The sequence below is a fragment of the Gallus gallus genome, chromosome 1 (assembly GCF_016699485.2).
Source record: "Gallus gallus isolate bGalGal1 chromosome 1, bGalGal1.mat.broiler.GRCg7b, whole genome shotgun sequence".
NCBI classification, from domain to species: Eukaryota; Metazoa; Chordata; class Aves; order Galliformes; family Phasianidae; genus Gallus; species Gallus gallus.
In genome coordinates, this window is record NC_052532.1 from 120,539,590 (window position 1) to 120,562,435 (window position 22,846).

At 43.6% G+C, this 22,846-nt stretch overlaps 1 protein-coding gene across 9 annotated transcripts in view; it reads right to left on the reverse strand.

Moving 5' to 3' along the window:
* PPEF1 (protein phosphatase with EF-hand domain 1) overlaps positions 1–22,846 on the reverse strand; it is a 29,940-nt gene continuing 7,094 nt past the window's right edge. For all 9 annotated transcript variants that reach the window (XM_046903607.1, XM_046903626.1, XM_015272859.4 and 6 more), the window contains 15 exons: positions 20,717–20,844; positions 20,143–20,194; positions 16,824–16,987; positions 15,161–15,275; positions 13,337–13,383; positions 10,826–10,992; positions 10,074–10,110; positions 8,794–8,943; positions 6,639–6,728; positions 5,069–5,254; positions 4,308–4,450; positions 3,353–3,459; positions 2,243–2,406; positions 1,333–1,417; positions 1–930 (listed from right to left, as the gene is read on the reverse strand). In XM_046903607.1, the coding sequence (XP_046759563.1) occupies positions 740–930; positions 1,333–1,417; positions 2,243–2,406; positions 3,353–3,459; positions 4,308–4,450; positions 5,069–5,254; positions 6,639–6,728; positions 8,794–8,943; positions 10,074–10,110; positions 10,826–10,992; positions 13,337–13,383; positions 15,161–15,275; positions 16,824–16,987; positions 20,143–20,194; positions 20,717–20,844 (1,826 nt within the window). In that variant the 3' untranslated portion in view covers positions 1–739. The remainder of the gene's footprint in view (positions 931–1,332; positions 1,418–2,242; positions 2,407–3,352; positions 3,460–4,307; positions 4,451–5,068; positions 5,255–6,638; positions 6,729–8,793; positions 8,944–10,073; positions 10,111–10,825; positions 10,993–13,336; positions 13,384–15,160; positions 15,276–16,823; positions 16,988–20,142; positions 20,195–20,716; positions 20,845–22,846) is intronic.

The following is a 22,846-nucleotide window of genomic DNA, read 5'->3' on the forward strand; positions in this document are numbered from 1 at the left end:
ACTTTGAAAGCTCAGGCTTTATTGTGAGATCTATTGTATGTCACATGAACGTGCTTTAGATTTAGCCCTGATTAAGGTGACAAGTTAGGACTGCTCGTTAACCCCCAAACCTAACAACTGCAGCAAAAGTAACCAGTGCTAAGTGCAAATCTATAGCAGGTGTAACACCTATCCTTTAAGTTGGGTCTGTAAACTTCAAAGAGGAGAACTAGTAATGTGGAATGCTTTAATTATATCATGCAAAGAGCAAGATTAAATATGCAGAAGTGCTTATTTTAATGAGATGGTTCTTCCCTGTGTTCCTTACCTTGACTAGATGGTCCACAGAAAAAGCCTGTTTTTCCTGTCACATCCCCAAGGAGAGACTGGTACATTCCCTGTGATCATCGGTGCTATTTCTTAGCTCTCTCTAAGGGCTGCTGGGAGAAACCTACCAAAGCATCTCTTCCTATGGCACTGTAGGTGCTGCCTAGGGTAGGGGAGGAGATAACAGCAGGGGGTGAGGATAAGATACTGACGTGGCAGTGACACAGCAGTACTGTACGTGGTAGTGGTCATCCCTTCTGGGCTCTTCACTAGCAGGTAGGCGTCATCCCAAAGGGATTAAACACAGGCTTACACAGTGACCACAGTGCTTGCCATTTATTGTTTGTCAGTCTGGAAATTGGTTTTCCAGGCTGTTGTGACTATGGCAGGAAGGTGAGCTCCCGTGACACCCCCAAGAAGTTCTGCCCTTTCCCTAGGCTGCCTTGTTCTCTAGTTGGTGAACCACATGAAAGGCCTCTAAAAATTCACTGAAGTCAATGTTGCCATCTTTGTTGAAGTCTATGCTCTGGGCTAACTTGTCAACAGCTTCATCGTGTGAATGAATTCCCAGGTAAGAACTGAAGATCTTCCACATCTTGCGGAACTCATTGGGAGAAATCAGACCTACAGGAAACAGAAAACAGGTCGCTTTTTCCAGTGCTTTTCCCCTTCCTACATCCACACACACGTGCACACTCCTCCACTTCCAGAAAGTCACCTGCCTACCAGGGCTTCCGTGGGGTTTTTTTTGTTATTTCACAACTAAAGTGCAGTTGTAATGCAGAAGGGAGAAAGCCATCAAAGTGACATCAGTACTGGAAACTGTGTGAAGACTTCTTCTCTAGTTAGACACCATCCCTTATATGGGTACAGCATGACTGCTTAAATTAGCCTTCACTAATTCAGAAAAATGACATCAACTTTGGTTCCTCTCTATATAGAAGCCTTAAAAGGAGGAAACACAGTGGGGGAAAAATAAGTAGCATAGGCTTCCTCGGGCCACTATTGCGAGTTACTGAGCCTTACCTGACCGATCTTCATCCAAGACGTTAAAGATCATCTGCAGATCTCTTCTGTATTTGCACAGCGTTTCCACCAAAGTTGGCTGAACCTGGTTTTGAAATCATATACAGGAAACCATTTAGACCTTGGGTTCAGGTTAGCTTAACTGGCAGAACATGTACTATCCAAATCTATTTTACCAGTTTAACTTGCCAAATGTTGGGAAAAAAATCGTTACGCATGAGTTCGAAGGAATGGTGCTTTATGTCTTGCCCCAAATCAGCCAAAAGCTGTCACGTGTGGTGGGGTGGGGGGTGGTGAAGGAGCCCTTCACGCCTCCTCCCTTCAGTAATTATTTGTGGAAAAACTGATAATGTGGGGAAAGCGCTGTACGTCATACACTCGTGAAACTTTCATTATAGGTATATGAATGGGTCCTGCTGCATAGAAAAAATGGTGTCGAGAGCTAAGTACCAAAGCACTGTGCAGTCATGCATTAACAACTGGACTCTGTAGAGGAGAGCTCATCTATCATGAGACAACTAAAAGCTCATCTCCAACTGTGACTTCATCGTACAGGTGCCACAAGCGACTCTGAGCACATCTGAAAAAGCACATCTCAAAAGAGTGCTCTCACGGTAGGATTTGTCGCATAGCTCCTCAGCTACCTTACCGAAATGCCCTTGAGAGTCAATGGAAAGTACAAAGCACTTCTAGCATGTGATTCAGCCAGCCTATTTTAAGACTCTACCTTAGCAGGGAATGATGACTGTGCCCTTAGAAGCTCTTATTTCCCTCCAGTGACTATGAAAGGAAGCTGGGTAACTAGTTCAGATGCAGATCTCTACTGGATTGGCCAAGCCACTGCCTTGTGCCTCAAGCTGCACCAAAAGCTGTTTCTCCGAGATGTGAAAGGATGTGTTTCCCTTCTTACCTGATGCATAGGACGAGCTGTGTCCATATAGCAAAAACATGACATGTAGTCAACTTTTCCATCTGGATCTGTCTTCACTAACCGAGACCTCAGCATCCTCCAGGGCAGTTTGAGTTGTAGGACTGACTCCATCACTGCTGCCCAGTCACTGATAGAAATCCTGCCTGCCAGGAGCGGTCGGTTCATGGTTACAAGCAGCGTGTGACACAGCACAGATGAGACCCAGCAACCCCAGCATGCCTTCTGACATTGTTTTAAAACACTCACAAAACATAAATGTTTTTTCCTAAGCATGGTAATAAAAACAGTGAGGTCAGACTGGGCATTTATAGAGGTCCTTTCCCACTGCAACGCTTTTGTGATTCTATTATGACTATCAGCGTGCTTTAATACCTTTAAGAGAAAAACAAATTATGCTATGAAGAGTACTTGAGATATGAGCTGAGTTGCAGCAATAAAGACAGACATATGTGACTGAGAAGCCAACAAGCCAGAAATATCTTCTTCAGTTGTTCAGCAGCCAGAGAAATAGTACGACCCTAGGGGCACAGATGACGAACTAGTCAGGTCAGAAGCCGTCAAGAGGAGAAGTATTTTTGCTAGATGTTGTATTTTTGTTACAAGTCAACAATGACCTCTTCCTACATAAAAGGTTCATGTATCAATTTACCACTGAGCTTTCTTCAGCTGATGGGTGAGCCCGTCCCTTCTAGTGGACTAGCTGCTCAGCTTTGCTGAAGTAACTCCCAGGCTCAGAAGGCCAGTTCTCTCTCTGAGGCCCCAGTTCCCTGGCTGACATCTGAAGATGCCCCAAGTGAAGGTGGTGAGCTTCTGGAGCTGTATTTGCCAGCTCAAACTTTGCCTGGCAGCAAACACTCTTTCTTTATTTGCTCATGTGTTTCAGTTCCGTTGTTCCTCCTACTTAAAGCTCCTCAGGTTGTTTTCTAGGGCTACGTGTCCACTAACAGACATCCTGCCCTGGTCAGAGAGAACATCAGGCTCTGCCTCCCTCCAGCCTTACACAAAAGCAGGTGGGACCATTCTGCCACCATGAACGTGTGGAAGCTCTGTTTTTCCCGTGGTGGTGAGTGGACAGAGAGACGGCGTTACCTGTGTTTTTGCAGTCACACTTTGCAAAGGTGTCCATGAGTTTACGCTTGTGAACAAAAATCCTCTCTTGTAAGTTTTGTAAAGCAGACTGTTCAATTGTTTTCACCCTAGAACAAGAAAATAAATCAAAGCAGATCATTAAAGGATATCAATCCTCCAGCAATTTATGCTTTTCAACATTCATTATCAAATTCTTCTGTTCTTTAACAGGCAGTGTTGTCAGGGTCATCCTAAAAGACAACGTGGAGGAAAAACAAAACAAAGCCCTAGAAGAATAATCTGAACTTAAGAGATAATCAAGTTTATGCAGGTAATTCTAAGCTGCTTTGCTCCAGTAAATCTGGCCACAGTGCTAGGCATGGCAAAGCTGCAATGATAAACTTTTTGGACTCCACTCATAACAGGATTTCTCCAGATTAACACTGCAGCCTTAAGGCAGACCTGATAGACAGGCGCAGGCTCTTTAGAGTCCCTGACAATAGTCCATTCTTAGCATTTACCACTATTAATTGCCTTTAGAAATTTCTCACAAAACCTGGCGGTACATAAATGCATTTTTACGCGTTGATTTTCACACAGGAAAACAGAAGCAAAAAGAAAAATAGATGATGAAGTTGATGTGAGCTGTGATGTGAACATTACTGTGAACGTGCTGAAGGAATAGCATGGAGCTATATCAGGTTGGGGGTTAGGGACAGGGGCTGCACCAGAGGGCGGTGGGCATGGAACGGGCTGCCCAGGGCTGTGGGCACGGCCCCGAGTGCCGGAGTTCAAGGAGAGTCTGGACAGCGCTCTCAGACATTGGGTTTGATTTGGGGTGGTGCTGTGTGGAGCCAGGGGTTGGACTCCATGATCCTTGTGGGTCCCTTACAACTTGGGATAATCTGTGACTATCCAACTACAGTGAAGCTACAGATCCGTGACAGGTGCTCGTGCTCACACAATGCATCTTTACCTCTCCCAATTTTTCTTCTTGTCTGTGCACGCGCAGACTTGGTACTGTATAAAATGAGGAACCAGATCAGGATTCATTCGGATGTATGCTCCTCGGTTGCTCCCCGCTTCGTAATAGTTAGAAGCAGAAAATATAGTGATAACCTGCTCGTAGCAAAAAGAGAATTTGGATTGGCTACAATAGTACTTCTCGAGACTGACTGCTAGAAATGATCTTAGAAAAACCTGCAGGTTACAAAATGAAGTGTCTGTGTGTAAAACCAGAAATCAATACCGATGCCATTCGCCAAACTGCTTGTACTTTTTCAGTCAGAACTCCAGGCCTGTGCTTTTAGCCTGCCACAGCTCAGAGGGCAGCGTGATAGCATGCTGCAGTGGATACATCTTTGTGGAGACACAGCTGGTTTTCAGGATTTTTGCTGGCCTCCCAATACAGCACGTCAGCAAGCAGGGCCAGAAGAGAAATGATTAGGTTAAAGAGCTTCTAGAGCCTAGGAACGTCTCTGTGCTGCATATACACATAATTGTCCCCAGGGATTTTGTTGATGTTGATGAGTAACGAGCCAGTCCCCACTCCCTAAAGTTCCAGAAGACTTCTGTGTTTGTCTGAACTCCACAAGCTGTTCTAACATCTATTAATTTAGTGCACAATTCCCCTAAACCCATTTTGAAGAAGTTACTCATATTCCTAATTAACTCTGCTGACAAGTCTACTGTGGACGTGCCTGTGAAATTCACAAGCTTTCCATGGCAGCCCCTTACCTTCCCATTATGAGTGAGGTCGTAGCCGTCCGGCTTAAATTCATGAGACCTGATTAGCATCTTCAGATTATACCTTTTAAGCAGCTGGTCAGTAGTGTCAGGGCCAAAGTAACAACCTCCTCCTCGACGCTGGTTTGGAGTGCAGCCATGTTGTTTATTTGGATCACTCCAGAGGATGTCCAGGACCTGGAAAAAGCAAAGGAGGACTGATAGATAGCAGGTGAGGACTGACAGGCTACAGGTGCCTGAACTAGTGGCCATACCAAAAACCCCAGACTACTGAGAGAAAACACCTCAAAGAACAAGGTTTTCTTCCTTTCTTTCAGCTGTGCACTCCTTTGGGCTGAAACTTTTGTTCTTCTTAAATTACAAAACATATTTAGAATACGCATTAACCTTTTCAGATACAGTATCTTCTCAGAGATGTGTATCTCCTTTCACAGATGAAGTTTCCAGACCGGTAGATGCATCAGGAATGGTGCATGGGCAAAGAGAGCAAAAGCTGCCTACACATGCGCGAGGCATCTCCTATTTCCCAGCACAGACTCGGCAGTCACCCATGTCAGTGGTTTTACCTAAACTAAGCTTGGGCATACCTGTCCTAAACGTGGTAAGAGCTGCCCTCAGCAGCTGTGTCTTTGCTTAGCTTGTGTTTCAAATCAAGATTTTACACGTCGGCATTTTAGCAGAGTCAGAGACATGAGGATGAATTCTCAAGGTTTAAATGTATTAATTCCAGTCTGTAGCAAACACTGGGCAAAATGTTCAAATCTCCCTGGAAAGGGTTTATGGAGACGCATTCTATTTCCCATTTGCTGGAGAGCGTCAGATTAAGGGGGCTGTTCCTGCCCATTATGTCAGTTTCTAGGTCAGATGTGTATCTTGGGAAATCACATTTTCAGAGATTTGCTTCTCTAGAGGCAAAATGAAGCTGTCTGCTCCTTACAGCAGATGTCTGAAGGGAAGTTCAGAAAAATAAACATACACAACTCAATTTTGAGATTCTAAATTACTATGCAAATTAAGCTTTCCGAATTGTCACAATTTATTAAATTACAGCATGACAAGCACTCCATATTGCCTCTGATATTCAAGAGGAAGCTAACAGCCAGAGGACAAAAATTTCCTGCTCTGAGTAATCGCCCTGTAGGTCTCTGGAATGGAGCTTTTTGGAGACTATCAGCATCCAGCTGTGAGAACCACGGCCAAAGTAAGGTGCATACTACCACGATGGCCAAATCTGACCTATTTTAACTGACAACTATGTATGTACTAACAGACCTACCACACGGGGGCAGGCAAAGACATCTCATACAGAGTTTCTTCCTCCTAACAGCTGAGAACAGAAACCACTGAGTAAATCGTTATCTTCGAGGCATAAAATCACAAGTCTTTATTACCAGGTCTACAAAAAGCATCTAAATAACAACTAGCTGGCTACTATACTCCCCAGAGCAATGGGTTTCCTATTCAGAGACAGACCTCCCAGACTCAGACGTGCCCTCTGAACGCAGCCCCTGCCACTGCCATGACTGGGTCTTGGCATCAGGCTGTCTTTGGTTTCACCTACTTGTTTCCGTTCCTTCTCGGTGAGCTCTGAATGTTCTTCCTGGTTCTTTTTGTCTGTCTCTAACTTTCGTGTCTTCATCAATGTCTTCAGCTTAAAAAATAAACACAGAACATTGGAAGAGTTACCAGAAAATAAAGATGATCCATTCCCTTATCCCCTACCCGGTCTTTAACCCTCATAATGCCCTGAACTCTCAGGTTTGGTGGAAGCCACAGGTGTTTGGCACCTGCAGACATCGTGCTTTGCATCTGTCAGGCACCAACCTCTTTGGATGTGCTCGCACATCCCTATCATGAAACATCACCCATTTCAAACCACACTCAGTTACGAGGTCTCACTGCATAGCAAAGACAGCACTGGGGCTCAGGGCAGATCCCAAAGTGCACAGCTTTGCTGGAAACTGAAAATGCACGTACAATATTGAGGATCAAACTGTACCCACCGCTGCTCCAATACGGCAGCACGCTGCTAGGTGAATTCAGCTGAAATCAGTGGAGTAGCAGGAAGATAACTATAAAGTTCATGAAATATTACATCAGTCCTTTCACTGTTAAAGATGTTTAATTAAGACATATGGGCATCTGCTTTTTTGGAGCTGTGTGCTGTGGCTCCGACAAGGCCCCTTCACGCAGACTGCTCCAGGGAATATCTTCTATTTTGATATTTCCTCATACTGTCTCATTTCAGAATACCACCACAAACATTCAACAGTTTAACAACAAAAACAACTGATGCAAAAAATTATTTCCTGGTACACCGACCAGTATTTGAAGACCTCTCAGCTGTCACCTGTACCAATTAAAAAACATCAGTCAGCCTATAGTGATACTGCCCTGAGCTGTGGCCTGCGTGTGTCTCATTAGCAATACTCTCCCCTGGAAGCACCTTTAACCTGTTAGTTCTGCATTTCACAGACACCGCATCCAATACAACCAGCCTGGCCTCAGTGAAAATATGACAAGAGCCTGTCCTAAAGCTGAGACACCTGCATCTATAGCTAGGCACCCAAATTCAGTGTGCAGTACAAGTCAGGGGAGCCTAGGCTCAGTTTCATCGCCCTTTTTCACATCTTTAAGAAACAAACTGAGCTATACTTGACTGACCAGTAAAATAGTTATTTCTGTGCTAGAAATTTTGAGGGTGAGATTCCACAGGCACAAGGAGCACGGTGCAACTGTGTGGAGCCAGGGGTTGGACACGATGATCCTTGCGGGTCGCTTCCAACTTGGGATATTCCACGGTTCTATGGATCTATGAATTGCTGAAATCCCAGCATCTTGTGCCATGTGGGATGCTCTGCGTGCCTGTGAACCAGGCCTAACGGAGATCGGTAGAAGAGATCTGTGAGGACAGCTTTCTCCAGAGGTGGCCAGAGGCCAGTGGAAATCCCCTGAGGCTCTGGGAGTGCTCCCATGGAGCACTGGAGATCTGTGTCTCATCAGCGGTAAAGCCCAGATCTCTAACTCATCTCCTGGGTCTACGTTAATCATAAGGAGCCTAAGTACCCAGCTTACAAGCATTCACCTTCATTTAGTTGTATAACTAGACCAAAACCTAAACCATTTTCCAATGATTTGAAAAACTGTATTTGCTCATCATTTTGGAATAAAAACCATATGACTCCATCTTCTAAATTCAGGAAAAGCAGTCATTCCTGCTTCCTCAAGGCCAGGTTTCGAGGCCTGCTCTTGCTGGAAGGGCTCTCCCACATGTGCTGCCATAGGAGCACTGCAGGGTGCAAAGCTTCCTACACAGAGCAGATGGCAACCACACAGCCCTGGGACAACAGGCGGTGCTAAAAAGATGCAGCTACATTGGTTTCTGAAGTGTTTAGAAAAGCCTGTGAATTAAGAACTTTGCATACTTTCTGGCTCGTGTGTCATCGCTGCAGGATGGAGGTATCTGACGTGTGTTCAACTATTTTAAAGTCAGAAGACCCACGTCGTTTTACAGCAGCCAAACAATGAGCTCCCAACACCTACTGAAACCTCCCTTTCTAAACACTGATGCTGAAGAAAAACAAGACTCTTCCTTCCTTACTTGCTTTAGAAAGGAGCCATTTTCTTTCTTCATAGCAATCAACTTGATTTTAGCATTCTTACAGCTACGTTATTTAAAGAAAATAAAAGGACCATCACACGGAATGCTCGCTTACCTTATTTCTCTCAAGTAAATTCAGGGAATCCAAATCTGTGGTGTCTGAAATTCCTCCATGGACAATAAGCACTTTGTTATTAACTATAGTGGCAAGGGGAAGCCAGCTGAAAATGTCTTGCAGATGATGCAAAATTGTCTTGCCATGGTCCTGCAAAATGTACTCTCAGGTTAGATGCTACGGGGGGAAGATTCTGTTGCTTTTACGCTATAGATTTTGTTGAGGTGTCTGCAAATACGTGTATGAACAGCTCCACCCAAGAGACACGCTGCACTGCAACACCAGCCAATAGGATCTGAAATTTATGCTAAGAGCCACTCAACTGTCCCTGCAGCATTTCATTTTCCTTTCACTTTTACCTCTTCTTGTGCTCCTGAGTGGCCTCACCAGTGTCATTTATTTCATCCCGTGGATCACTGAGCACAAAAGGTTAACAGTTAAAAATTACTGTGTTAGTTCACTGAAAATCCAAAATACTTCTTAATACATGGTCCTGGTAGATGAGAAGCTGGACATGAGCCAGGAGTGTGCGCTTGCAGCCCGGAAGGCCAACTGTGTTCTGGGCTGCATTAAAAAAGGGGTGGCCAGCAGGGAGAGGGAGGTGATTGTGCCCCTCTATTCAGCTCTTGCGAGGCCCCATCTGGAGTGCTGCAACCAGACCTGGGGCCCACAGTACAGGAAGGAGTGGAGCTCTTGGAGCAGGTCCAGAGGAGGGCCACTAAGATGATCAGAGGGCTGGAGCACCTCTCCTATGAGGAAAGGTTGAGGGAACTGGGATTGTTTAGCTTGGAGAAGAGAAGGCTCCGGGGAGACCTCCTTGCAGCCTTCCAATACTTGAAGGGAGTGTATAAATAAGAGGGAGAACGGCTGTTTATGGGGGTGGATAGTGATAGGACAAGGGGGAAATGATTTTAAACTGGGACAGGGGAGGTTTAGGTTGGATATTAGGAGGAAGTTTTTCACCCAGAAGGTGGTGACGCACTGGAACAGGTTGCCCAAGGAGGCTGTGGTTGGCCCATCTCTGGAGGCATTCAAGGCCAGGCTGGATGTGGCTCTGGGCAGCCTGGTCTGGTGGTTGGCGACCCTGCACATAGCAGGGGGATGAAACTCGATGACCTTTGTGGTCCTTTTCAACCCAGGCCATTCTATGATTCTATGATACAACACTAAAGTCATTCCATACTATGCCTAAACTGGTTGGAAGTTTCCTTCTTCAGACAGGTTTCATTTTATGTGTGCAATACTAAAAGAAAATATAGGGAAAACAGGAAGAACCTTACCTTATACTTCTTCAAAACTTCTTTAGCGAAGCCGTATCTGAAAACAGGACAGCATCATGAACTGGGTGCCAATATGCCCCTACTGCACATTTTTTTTTGCGCTACAGTGATTGCCAGGAATTCTCCATCCCTCTTTTTCTCCCTTCTGTCTCAGTTCAGTGTAGAAGTGCTTTCTTCTATTTTGTCTCAATAATTGAATTAAACCAATTATTGGGATCGAGAACAAAGTCCAGACCAATAATTTTTAAGCAGCCTTATTTCCCCACTTAAAAGAAATAGCTTAACAGCTTACCTTTTAGATACCAGAGAGAATTTTCAAGGAACCAGACTGATGTTGGGTAACGTTTCCCACAAAACCTCCACAGACAGCACCATCTATCACATCTCCTTTCATCCACAAAGGACGAGGAGTCTAATACCTCATTCTTTTAACACAAAACAGCCTTGCTGCAGGGGGCATTTCCACAGCACACTAATTTTCACCATTTAACTAAAATACAGTCCTTCCATCCATCCCCTTCCCCCAGGTTTGGTGCTCTGAAAGTCTCAGTGAACCCACTGAATTCAATGGACTATGATTAGAAATGCCTATTCAAGTGTCTATACGTAATGAGGATGTTCTTTGTTTAAGCATATTGAAGATGCAAAGCTCCACCAGAATACCCAGTAAAACACTACTTCTGGTTTAGAGATCAGATGTTGTCACAGTGAAGGACTAGATATGCCATTCCCTCTCATCCCTTTAAACCTACTTCATGTTTAAGATGTAGTCTTCATGGTTTCCTCTGTTCAAGTGAAAATCATTCGGGTAGATAAGAAGAAACACAAATAGGATTATAAGTATTTCCATAGAATTTTTTCCTCTGTCAACAAAATCGCCATTAAAGACATAAGGGTTGTTTTCTGAAGGCAGACCGTTCTGCAGAGGGAAACAAAAACAAGGATGTTCAGAGACTGCAATGCTACTGTAATAATGGAAATATCATTTCAAATGAGATCACCTTGCTAGAAACCCTGCAATAAACAAATGAATAAATAAATACATGTTGCATAATACAGAGCCATCCGGGAACAGATGACCTCTCTAATTGTTCTTATGATGCTGCCTCTAATCCTTTCCTATACCTATTAAATTAAATTGAAAGGGACAAGTAAGAACATTATTTTTGTAATAAAATATTCTTTGCTGTTAATGCAACTGCTGCCAGGAAGTTATGCTCTTGCAAATAGAAGGGAATCATTCATTTTGAATGTATGACATGAAAAATTACCTTCTGATACAAATCTGAAGGTCCTTATGTTTCCTTATCCAGTAAGAAATCAGATTTCAGATATTTACATTGTTTGCAGTCTCTGCTTCCAGAACTCCTAAGAAATACTATAGTCCAAACCTTAATACAGGACACTGAAGAACATTTTTTCCAGTTGCTTTAATCCTGAAAGCACTACTCCTACTCATAGTTGCACTGTGCCCAAGGTGTTAATGACATACTAGAAAGCCTGCAACCTGGGGAGACTGCACATACACATATTTTTTACCTTATTTTTATTTCTGGAGATACAGAACAATGCTTTATTGCGAATAGCGACTTACCAAAAGCTACTACTGTGAATCGATGGTACGTGTTGTAAGACTAGTTATCAACATGCCCATAGGTGCCATCAGCCTACAAAAGGCATAGCAGTGACTACATGTAGCTTCATCATTTCCAGCCATGAGTATTGGAAATATTCCTCATTTTTGACTTGCCAGGAAAAGGCAAACCTCTGTTTTCACAATTGGCACGGACAAGAATAACCAATAGAACATCTACAAAATCATACTGTGACAACAGAAGTCACTCTTACAAGGTCAGGCAGCACTGCAAAGCATCCTACTTCACAAATATGGCCGCTGCCCCAGCACTGCGTATGGTGCAGCCTCTGACGTGTTGGAAGAGGTGAACAAGGCGCTCTAAGATTAGCAACTTGCTGTTGGATATTATTACTGTATCTGCTGGATTAGTGATTAACTAACTTCTGTTTTTTGCTCACATTCTCTACATCTTCAGGCTATTTCTATCCTTAGCAGCCATTTACCAATCTAGCTTAGCAGTACAGGCCTTAAAATTCAAGTCCTTCGACAAACTTAGACATAATGATGCAGTTACCTCCAGGATAGCTCTTCTTTACCTCCCAGGTCTGGGTTATGAAACTGATGTGAATCATACTCTGATTCTCCTTCAATATGCATTTTCAAAAGGGAAGGTTGCCTAATTAAAATAACAGCTAAAAGACTACAGGCCAAGGACCAGCTACATGTAATTGGTTAATAAGAAAAGCAGAGGCCTGAGTAGGCCTGATTACGTTTCAGGATGCTTCAGGTATGTCGCTGGACAAAACCACCAAGCTTCCAGCCAGCCAGTATCAGATATTAAATGTGACAACCTTGGAAGCAGAGGGAAATTACATCATTTAAATACCTCGTTTAGTATGTGTCTGTCTCCATCCAGTGCAGATGAATATGTAAGGATCAGACACAAACCTTTTCCTTCAGAAAACTCAGATCTGGCAAATGAAAGGTGGTAATTCGAGCTAAAGATAAAGGGGAAGCTAAATACAGGAAAACTCCTGCATCTTCAGTTGAATACACAATTGTGAAAAAGAAAGTCTGGAGCTTAACTTTTTTCCACATCAGTAAAACAGATCTATGCTTTTTAACTTGAAAAGTGAGTGGCAGTTCAAGGATATGGACAAGGTACCCAAGGTATTTCCATTTTGTGCAGACTATGTAGCTACTCTCAAGATTACAAATGTGTTTAAAAAGATAGCATCCTTTTTTGTTTGTTTGTCTTCTGTAAACAAATAATAATGAAAAACACCTTATCAATGGAAGGGTCCCAAAAAGCCTCTGCATTTCTCTCTTGAGGACCAGAATTATCCATAGTGTAGTGTCATTTCAGGAACTGTTAGCTCCAGAGTTCAGACCTTAGTCAGCAAGGAATAGAAAACATGAGCCAAACATTCAAGACATGGAAAGGAACCCTGCCTAGGTTCTTACTCCAGCTCACATTTGGAAGCAGGCATATTTCCTGGATCTCCTCTCCTACAGTGAGCAGGAGGATAAAGAGAAGGAAAAGCTATGACAAAGACACCATCCAAGTTGTTCCATGGTTTGTATGTATGTGTGTGGCACACGTGGACAGTTTTAAGTGATAAAAACTATTAGATTGCTAATACATATTCTTTAAACCAAAATGCTACACCACAGACTGCCTGCTTACCTTGTGGAATACCAGTAAAAGATCATCCAGATTTCCATGCAAGTCTCCTACAGGAAATAAAAACATATACATATATTTAATCACAGAAGAGGGAAAAAAAAAAGGGAATTTTATAAGACTAGAATTATGTAAGTTAGTCCTAAGAAGGTTTTCCTTGTGTTTTCGTTATTAATTTGCATTTTCCTTAATAATCTGCCCTACATTAGCATTATATCAGCTTCACTTTAAGGTATATGAAGAAGTCGCTTAGTAAAATCTAGCAATTAAATATTTAAAAGAGCAGACAATTGTGTTGCATAATCTTTCTGTCCTCCAAGCCAGATCCGAAGATCAGATCTGCAACCTAAGTAAAAGGTCACTCAGGGAAATGGAAGATGGGCCAACACATTATCAGCCTGTAACACAGATTAATACTTCAGAAATAGACTTCTAAATACTAACACGTTTGAATTTACTAAGCAGTCTACTAAACAAAGCACAGTTGAGCAGTCTGGTTCAGGCCCAGGTTTTGGTTACTGCAGGTAGGATCTGAAGGAGGGACTTTCAATGCCTACATGCCTCAGTACTATGGGCACAGGAGGGGCAAGCTGTCTTATCCTGAGTTTTATTTCAGAGCAGGCAGGGGCACCTCACCACAGCATGGCAGATCCCTGCCACATCACTCCCCTCAGAGCCACCCTACCAACACTTGTGACTCACCACTCCCAAGCCATGGTATGGTAGTGAGCTTCTTCCTCTGGTGATTAAGAAAAGACTGAAGGAGACATTTTTAATGGTGTCTTCCATGCATTTTTTTGTTCATGACAAGCCTGCTGAAGGTACTCTACGGATTCCTCTGGGTGATGATAGATTTTAAAAAGGTGTGGCCACAAACATTTCAGAAGCGTATTTAATTGGCATTATTTGTTTGAAATTAGAAGGAAATTGGGGGAGGCACCTTATTTTAAGGAAAATGACAATTTTGGACCAATTAGCTTTAAAAATGGGTCTTCCATATTCTGCAGAGGAGCTATCTGGCTGCAAAAGCTGTCAGCTCCAATGGCAGGAAGGGGAACGCTTCAGATGCTACTTGCACAGCGCAAATGAGATATGCCAACAACAGGAGGGGTGTTTTTACTAGTAAGCACACCCTGCATAGCAAGCAAACGTGAACCTGTTTCCTCCATTCAGAGAGAGATTTTGGTTGGTTGGTTAACAAATTATTGTTTATAAAAAGAACCATTATTTAAACAAGCCCTTTCCCGGTAAGCAAAGTTGGTGCACAACCACAGCTTAAAACCATCAATTGCTGTTGTACGTGTGCCATAATCACCTCCCCTACACTGCTTTACTGTCATACGCAGCACAGACACAGCTGTCAGCACTCCTGTTCTGTTCTGCAGCTATTGCTACCTGTGGCATGCCAGGATCCCACATCCATTCATTCATAATCTATGAAAACATAATAAAATAGATGGCAATGAGCTCTTAATTTTTCACCTTGTGACACATCACATCACTGTGTGAGACTAGTTTTTTGGTCGTATGACGACCAACGTACCCTTTTGGGTCCCTTGAGAAACAAGGTTTATTACACATTTCAATTTGTTCTTGATGGTCATGCTATCAACGGGGACTTCCCTAAATATACCCGGTGCGACTCAGGAGCCTTTTTTTTTTTAAGGTTTTTATTTTATTTGTTTGTTTTGTTTGTTTCCCTTTATGCATTTGTTTAAAGAAAAAAAAACAGACAAAAAAAGGAAGGGAAATTCCCACCTCACTCCGCAACTAGTTAGAATATCAACCTTTGGCCCAAAGCAGCTATATTCCCAGTTCTATTCTTACCACAGATGGTTATCTCCTTGAAGTAGGAAACTGAAACATGGGTGATATTTGGCTTCTCCTTGAGAACCCTCCTGGTCTCACATAACAGCTGCAGGACATAGCGGGCATGAAGCAGCTATGAGAAAAACCACAGGGGGAAGAGGAAGATATTTTAGGAGAAGCTCGAAATCTGCTTTATTAACACTGCACACATATTGTGAAGGAAGCTGTATCAGATTATTGGTACTACAGACCTCTCTAAACAAGGATATAGGCTGCATGGTTTAGTGCTGGGAATTAGGAATAGCTCTGCATTCACTTCCCAGTGAATGGAAAAGGGGCCCTTGGTAAACTTGCTGTTCATATTTTCCCATTTTATTTCTAGCATCCTGTTTCTACTCTTCCCATGTACAAAAACAGTAAGAGAGTGGGCAGTGGAGCACTCAGAAGCACAGCATTAAGTTCATCTCTTGAACATAGCTTAACAACAACAACAAAGAAAAAGGAGCTAATTCTAAACAAAATGAAAAACAGACAAATGAATAAAAAAATAAACCTACAAAACCCCATCCAAAGGCCATAAATGATACTGCAGCAAATTACACAAATAATAAAGAGAAGGAAACTACAGCAAAAGTTGCCTTGTTTAGAGTTATCTTCCTGCTCATTGTGAAGACATGAGATGAATGAAACATTCAAGCTCCAAAGATATTACTCTTTTCAGAGGGGGTGTAGCTTCTGGCTCCTGTAACAGTGCTCTTCTGGTCTCTGCTAATGCTTGGTCAGCCTGTGGTTTTTACAACATTTAATTCCAGCACTGATGGATGCCCTACAGACTGACTTGTCAAGATGAATTTTCTTGAAATAAACAAAAGAGTCCAAATGTGTATAATAATTTCCTTACTAAAACACCAATCACAACAAGGTGAAGCCTTGAATGGGTACATTTCTCATGTGCTTTATACTGTGCTACTTGTAAGATCAGCCTTCATGGAAAATTAGGGGAAAATGTTATTCAGTAAATTGAAAGCAAAGAGTGACTGTTATCCCTTATACAGCACACTGTTAAGCACAAATGACCGTGAGTTCAAACAAAACTGTGTCATGTAAAGCAGTGGCGGGCAGAGCTCATGAAATCTATGCTAGCATACAAGCCATGCTTTATATTCACTCTCTCCAGGGTCCTGTACTTTGGAATAAGGTGATTAATCCCTGCAACTCAATTCCTCTTTAACACATTGAGGGGAAAAATAAAAATAGAAGAACCTTAGGGCACCTTTCACAGTCCTGTCAGCATCCTTACTGACACCCTGACTGGCAGCTGCAGAAGATTCCCACTGCACGATCACTATAATCTTTGCTCAGGAAGAGATGCCCACCAACCCCTGCCCCTCCCAGCACTGGCAGTCCTGCAGCTACACAGTGATTCAAACCCAGGGGCTGAGAAGTTCTTTGGGTTTCGTCAGGTCACCTCCTGGCCAGATAAGATTCCTACAGCAGCTCACCGTGTACCTGTGTGATCAGTGAGGGCTGGCAGGAAAAAGCAATGGAATGGAAAGGAAGGTGGAAATATCTTCCTGGGCACCAGCTCAGTCCTTTATTGGATTTAACTGATGAGGGAGCTGCAAGTGGATAGAGATGTAAAACAAGAAAAGCAAACAAACAACAAGTAGTTGCAGTGTACCTGTCTATCCTTGAGCGCGTTAAGAAGAGTCTTAGCATGTGAAATATCAAGGGGAAATGAGAGTCGTGGTCCACGATAGGAGTCTGGAACATCAATCTTTTCATATTTAATTACATATGAGTCCGTACCAGGAGAAACATCGGAGCCGGTGGAAGTACGAGCAACTGCAACGAGAGGGAAGAGAAACGTAGACACTGCAGCTGTCCTATAAAGCTGTAGCAACAGGAATAGAACTGGAGAACGTAGTGGATGCTCTCTTCATCGCAGTGTTGGAGGAGCCAGCTCCTGATCCCCAGTGCTAAACAAAAACAGGAACAAACACAAACAAAACTGGCAAAAACACTGTCCTAACAGGCAGCAGCTGTGGTCAGGATGCAAAACACTTTATACTGAAGTTGTGAAGCAGTCTGCTCTGTTAGGCAATGAGAATAAATCCTGCCACATACTTTCTTCTCCTCCTACAGAGCAAGGAGATTCAGAAGCCACTGCTGACCATCCAGTGACCATCTGTTTGTAGTTCCAGATTATGCTGTTAATATGGGTTTTCAAGAGTTGCTTTTATCTTCTACATAAAAATTCTAGGCTAACTACCAGCAGCACACTGAATATTTTAAAAGCCAGCAGCTAAGCAGCGTTCCTTCACAGCAGACTGCAAAGCACTCCTTTCTGATACAACGAGGAGACAACGCCAGCTGCCATAAAACCACTGGAAGACACAAAGTAAATAAAAACAGCTTCTCCTGATTTTCCTGAACATGGGGAAACCCAATATTCAACCCAATATTTTCTTAGCATACCCTGGATACACAACAGTGAAAACTAATTTCAGTGTTTGCTCCTTGCAGACAGTCTCTGTCATCTCTTATTCTAAGAGAGAGAGCCTGAGCCCTAAAGGACGGTGTTCAGGAGGTTGCTGTTGCAGAGCTGCTTGCACCAGACTCTTGTTGCAAACATGTTTTGCTGTTCCTCAGACCACCCTAATTTCCATTCATTTGCCAGTTCTGGCCAAAGACTCTCCTCAGCTTTCTCCTCCAGAGCCAGCAGCCCTCCCAGTGTCCCCAGCCACGCAGACACCTGCCCCTGCTGCTCCATCCCTCCTGCCCATAGCAGGTGACCCGTCCCATCCACTTTGAGCATAGACCTGCCATCCTCACTGCCTCTGCTCCCTGCTGGCAGGTGCCCAGGCTGGGAAAGCCAATCTCCTTCCCCAAAGGGCATAACTCTGCAAAGTATACCCCATTTTCCACTTTAGGATGAGAAATCAAAAATCAGTCGTGATCACAAGCCTGGGAGTGCTCTTACATCTCCTCAGCCAGTCTTTCAGCTAGATTTTAAGGGTTCTTCCTGCACAGGACATCTCATCTGGGAGCAAACAGTACTTCTTCCTGTAATGGATGCCCCAGTGCAGCAGGGATTGGTGTGTGCTGGCCTGTGAGCAGCTCAGCTTGCCACAAGCCCCATACAGGGCTCATTCTGAAGGACTCAGCACCCATCTCATTTAGTCATCTTCCAGCCAAAGCTGTCCTGGCTCTTTCAGTCCATACTGGATGACAGGGACAACAGCCTTAGGCACACTGAGTTCAGACACCCACCCTAAGACCAGATGAAGCACCCTCTGCATCTCTTTACCGACCAGAGGGAACACAGGGACACATTGTGCTACGCTCTGATGCTGGAAGCCTCGCCTTGAGGTCAGCGAGCCCATAAGGCCCCAGGCTCCATGCAGGACAGTGGCCATGTTCCTCGTTACACAAACGACCAGGAAGCACCTCTGGCTCCTGAGGAGTGCTCAGACACTGGACATACTGTGTATACAGTTTACCCTGTAAACTCCTGGAAAATGGCTTTAAATCACAAGCAGAGCGAGGACAATACACGCAGCTATGTAACATCCCAAACGCAACTCTAACTGCACTGACATCTTAAAGAGGATGAGAGGATGATAAAAGTTTCAGAATACAACCTAAACAACCACATCAAAAGCACCACTGCATTAATGAGATGGTGACTGCCTTCCTCCTCTGAATGAAAGACATTTGGAACAGAACAATTAAAAAGAGAAAAGTGGCAAGATGAACAGGGATGACAGGTCCCACAAAATCCTCAGGTAGCTTTCTCATCATTGCGTACTGTGAAGAACAGGCAACCTGTGCTCTGCTAAGAACATTATATACTAAATTCTTGGAGAAGGCTCTCCAAACGTTCTTTGAACACCACCAGGGTCAGTGACTCCACCACCTCTCTGGGCAGCCCATTCCAGTGCCTGGCCACCCTTTCAGAGAAGTAGCATTTCCTAACGTCCAGTCTGAACCTTCCCTGGCGCAGCTTGAAGCCATTCCCTCTAATCCTATCAGTAGTCACACGAGAGAAGAGGCCGACCCCCAGCTCACTACAACCTCCCTTCAGTTAGTTACAGAGAGGAATACGGTCTCCCCTAAGCCTCCTCTTCTCTAGACTGAACAATCCCAGCTCCTTCAGCCGCTCTTCATAAGGCCTCTGCTCCAGACATTAGCATGACTGCTAATACCTGCCAGACCAAGGACCAGGTCACCCACGCAGTGGTGGCAACAGAATGCCCAAACACCAGAAAGTCACTGGAGCACTAGGCTCCCATTAGTTCCTTCTATCAGTAAGCACAGTTAAAAACGTAGATAAATCACCTGTAAAATTTGTTTTAATATGATAACAAAATAGAGATTTAACACAACCGTACCAATCTAAGACCAGCGCTACAACTTTCTGACTGACTCAGGTGAAAAAGGTGAAGAGAGGTGTGCCATCGGCAGCCAGAAGTAGTAGATAAGGAAAATCAAATGCTGCTCACTTCAAGTTTGCCATTTCCTCCCCAGGAAGTTAAATACTTTTTTGCACAATGAGGTGGCAATGGAAAAAAGAATAATAATCAAAGGAAGGACAACCGTATCATCGGTCTTAGCTTTGCAGCAAGGCTCAAATGTCATTTCTTTTGCTGCAGAACACGTAGAGGCACTCTAAAGTATCGAAGAGAGAACAGTTTCTAACAGCTGTTATTAGAACACTGAACCACACACCGTTTTGGTGGTGGCTTTAGCCTGCTACCAAAGTGCCTTGAACAGCCTGTGGCTGGACCAGATGAAGGAGAAAGTATATTGTCTCATAATACAGTAGGACGGAGCCAACACTTAACAGGACCAAATTCTCACTGTGATATTTGGGAAAGCAAATCTCAGTCCCAGCATGTGCCACAAGTTCTAAACATCACACTGAAGTTACCTTACATTAACCTTTCCCATATAAGGTTTTCAAACAATCTCTGTGTTACTTTGACCTTTCTCCTTACCTTCACCACGATGAACACAGTGCTCCAGCATGAACGTGAAAAAGTTGGACAGCTGGATAAGGAAAAAAACAAACACGTATTGATCAGTTTAGGGTATTCAGCAAGCATTAATGTTCTCTTTCCTTAGTCAAGTACCACCAGTTTCCCATTTAGAGGCAGTTCAGACACTACTGTATGTTCCCTGAGCATTACCTCTAAATGAGCAGGTTGACAGCGTATGAACACATACAAAATTCCAAGGCTACATCATGCTGCTGACATTTTGGGTGTCATTCACCTTGCCCATCACCCAGACTATTTGTCTAGGCTTCTTTTATTGTCAAGAGAAAGAAGCAGCTAGAATTCACCTAACTCACTTTATACTGATGCTGGACTTAACACAAAGCCCTGTAAGTTCCTAATTCCTGGTACTGACTCTCAGGGAGGCCTGGGCTGATACGTTGAGATACTGAAAACTCTATTGCTCTATTGCAGATTGCTTGCCTTGCTGACTCTTTTAAGATCACCCATGCAATGACTTAACGTAAGGGGCTTAACAGAACTGCCTGTGCAGGAAGAACTGAAGATTACACACCTGTGTTTGCTCTTGCTCATCAGCATATTCGATTGACTGAAAGATAGTCAGAGAATAGCGGCGACGGACCTCCAGCTGGGCTCTTTTACAACGGTACCACCTCTGGATTAACACAGTAGCTTTTATGGCTGTCAAAAGAGAAAGCAATGGATCACACAGAATTCTTTCTTGACTGGTTCCTTATCTCCTGCCCTTCCCTCTTTCCCCACACTCTCAACAGGATGCCAGCAAATAAGTAGACAGAGCCAGAAGTGTCAAACCTGTGCCTTTAGCCCTCAGCTAACACCTGGCTTCAGGGAGTCTCCCTGGGTACCCAGCTCTGAACAGCTCAGCCTAATGCACAAAAAGGTCTGTATGATTCTGATCTTGGGAGGACGAGTCAAAGCAGCTGCAGGGCAAGATTACTGAACAAGGCCCAAAGGAGTACAGTGATCTGAGCTCCTGACACTCCAAGAACCACTGCCTGTTTCCGAGCAGAAAAAAAAACAAAACAGATAATTAGGAGAAAAAATAAATAAATCAGGAAAAAAAAAGCAAAACAAAACACAAAATGCTCTCCAGAACTGCAGGGTTTGATACAATCATCACTGCAACCCTGTGGAAGAAAAAAAAAGAAAGAGGAAAGGAAAAACAATACTAACATCCTAACTATGCCGGTATTTCGCCGCAGCTGCCAAAATGAATGGCTGATGCTAAAACCAAACCAAAGCAATAAATGACAGCCAACAATTCGCACTGATGCTTCTGCTTTTTCCTGCAAAGAAAAGCTCTGCACTGGAGAAACAGCGGTTTGCAGTCATCACTTATTTCAGCTGATCACAAATCTCAGGTATTATGAGACCAGGATGAGTGGCACACCCTGCGTGGGAATGATTTCTTACTTATATAACTGTCAGATTAAGAAAAGAAAGACCTCTGTAGAAGCACAATTCTCATAATATGCATAACATTACAGAAGCTTTTTCATATATAAAAGCACTTTTAGATGTCATAATAGCATGCCGTTTCCTTATTTTACCACTAACAACTAGGTAGTCAAGTTCTCTAGTCCAGACAAGCCCTAAATCAGTAAGGACTGCAGAAATCTCACCCCTCCTAAATGAAAAAGGTACAGCTCTTACATGGCTAGGAGCACAGTCCCTACCGTACATAACCTCTAGGATCTAAATTCCTTCCCCTCAACAGACCTGACAGCAAGGCTGTCATCAGCTTTTCTGGTTAGAAGAGTTCCTAAGGGGCAGAAGCACTGAAACTAATTTCTAGCACCAGAGCCATAACAATCCCCATTAAAGCTCATCTGGCTTGCTCAATGGTCTGGCCCTGGGTACTTAACGTGGCACCATCCCACAGGTATCACATAAGGCAGATATATATTGACAACTGTGGTTAATGTTGCAAATCTAACTGAATATTTCCTCTCTTTTATTTATCTATTCTTTTTAAATTGTACTTATTACTGTGCTGTTATTGTCAGGACTAATCCAGAAAATGATTTTCACACAAGGCTACAATGTATCTGTAAAATAAAACATCATTTGTGGAAGGCGTCTCCACCAGCAAGTACCTGTTAAAGTCACATTATTAATGCATTAGAGGGATGTACAGCTTCAGATATAATGACAGTCGTGCATGATTTCACTTCTGCTGACAAGCAGAAAGACTGCCATCCAGCAACTGGAGAGGGCAAGACCTTATGAAGCAAGCACACAACGTACACAAACGTGCATGACATGCAGGACCAGAGACGAAGAACCCCTGTACCTTCCTTTTCAATCAGGGATGTTTAGCATAATAATCTCTTTAGACTACCACAGCTCCCAGAAGACATGCAAATGTTGTTTTAACATCAAACCTCGAGCACAAAAGGTCAGAACAAGGGTTTCTGAGCCAAAGCTGGAGCCCTCTTGCCTCTTGAACGTGAGCCAGCAGTGTGCTCTTGCAGCTCCGAATGTCAGTGGTATCCTGGGCTCCATCAGAAGAGGGGTGGCCAGCAGGGACAGGGAGGTGATTGTCCCTCTCTATTCTGCCCTCGTGAGGCCCCATCTGGAGTACTGTGTCCAGGTCTGGAGCCCCCAGTACAAGAAAGACAGGGAGCTGTTGGAGAGGGTCCAGAGGAGGGCCACTAAGATG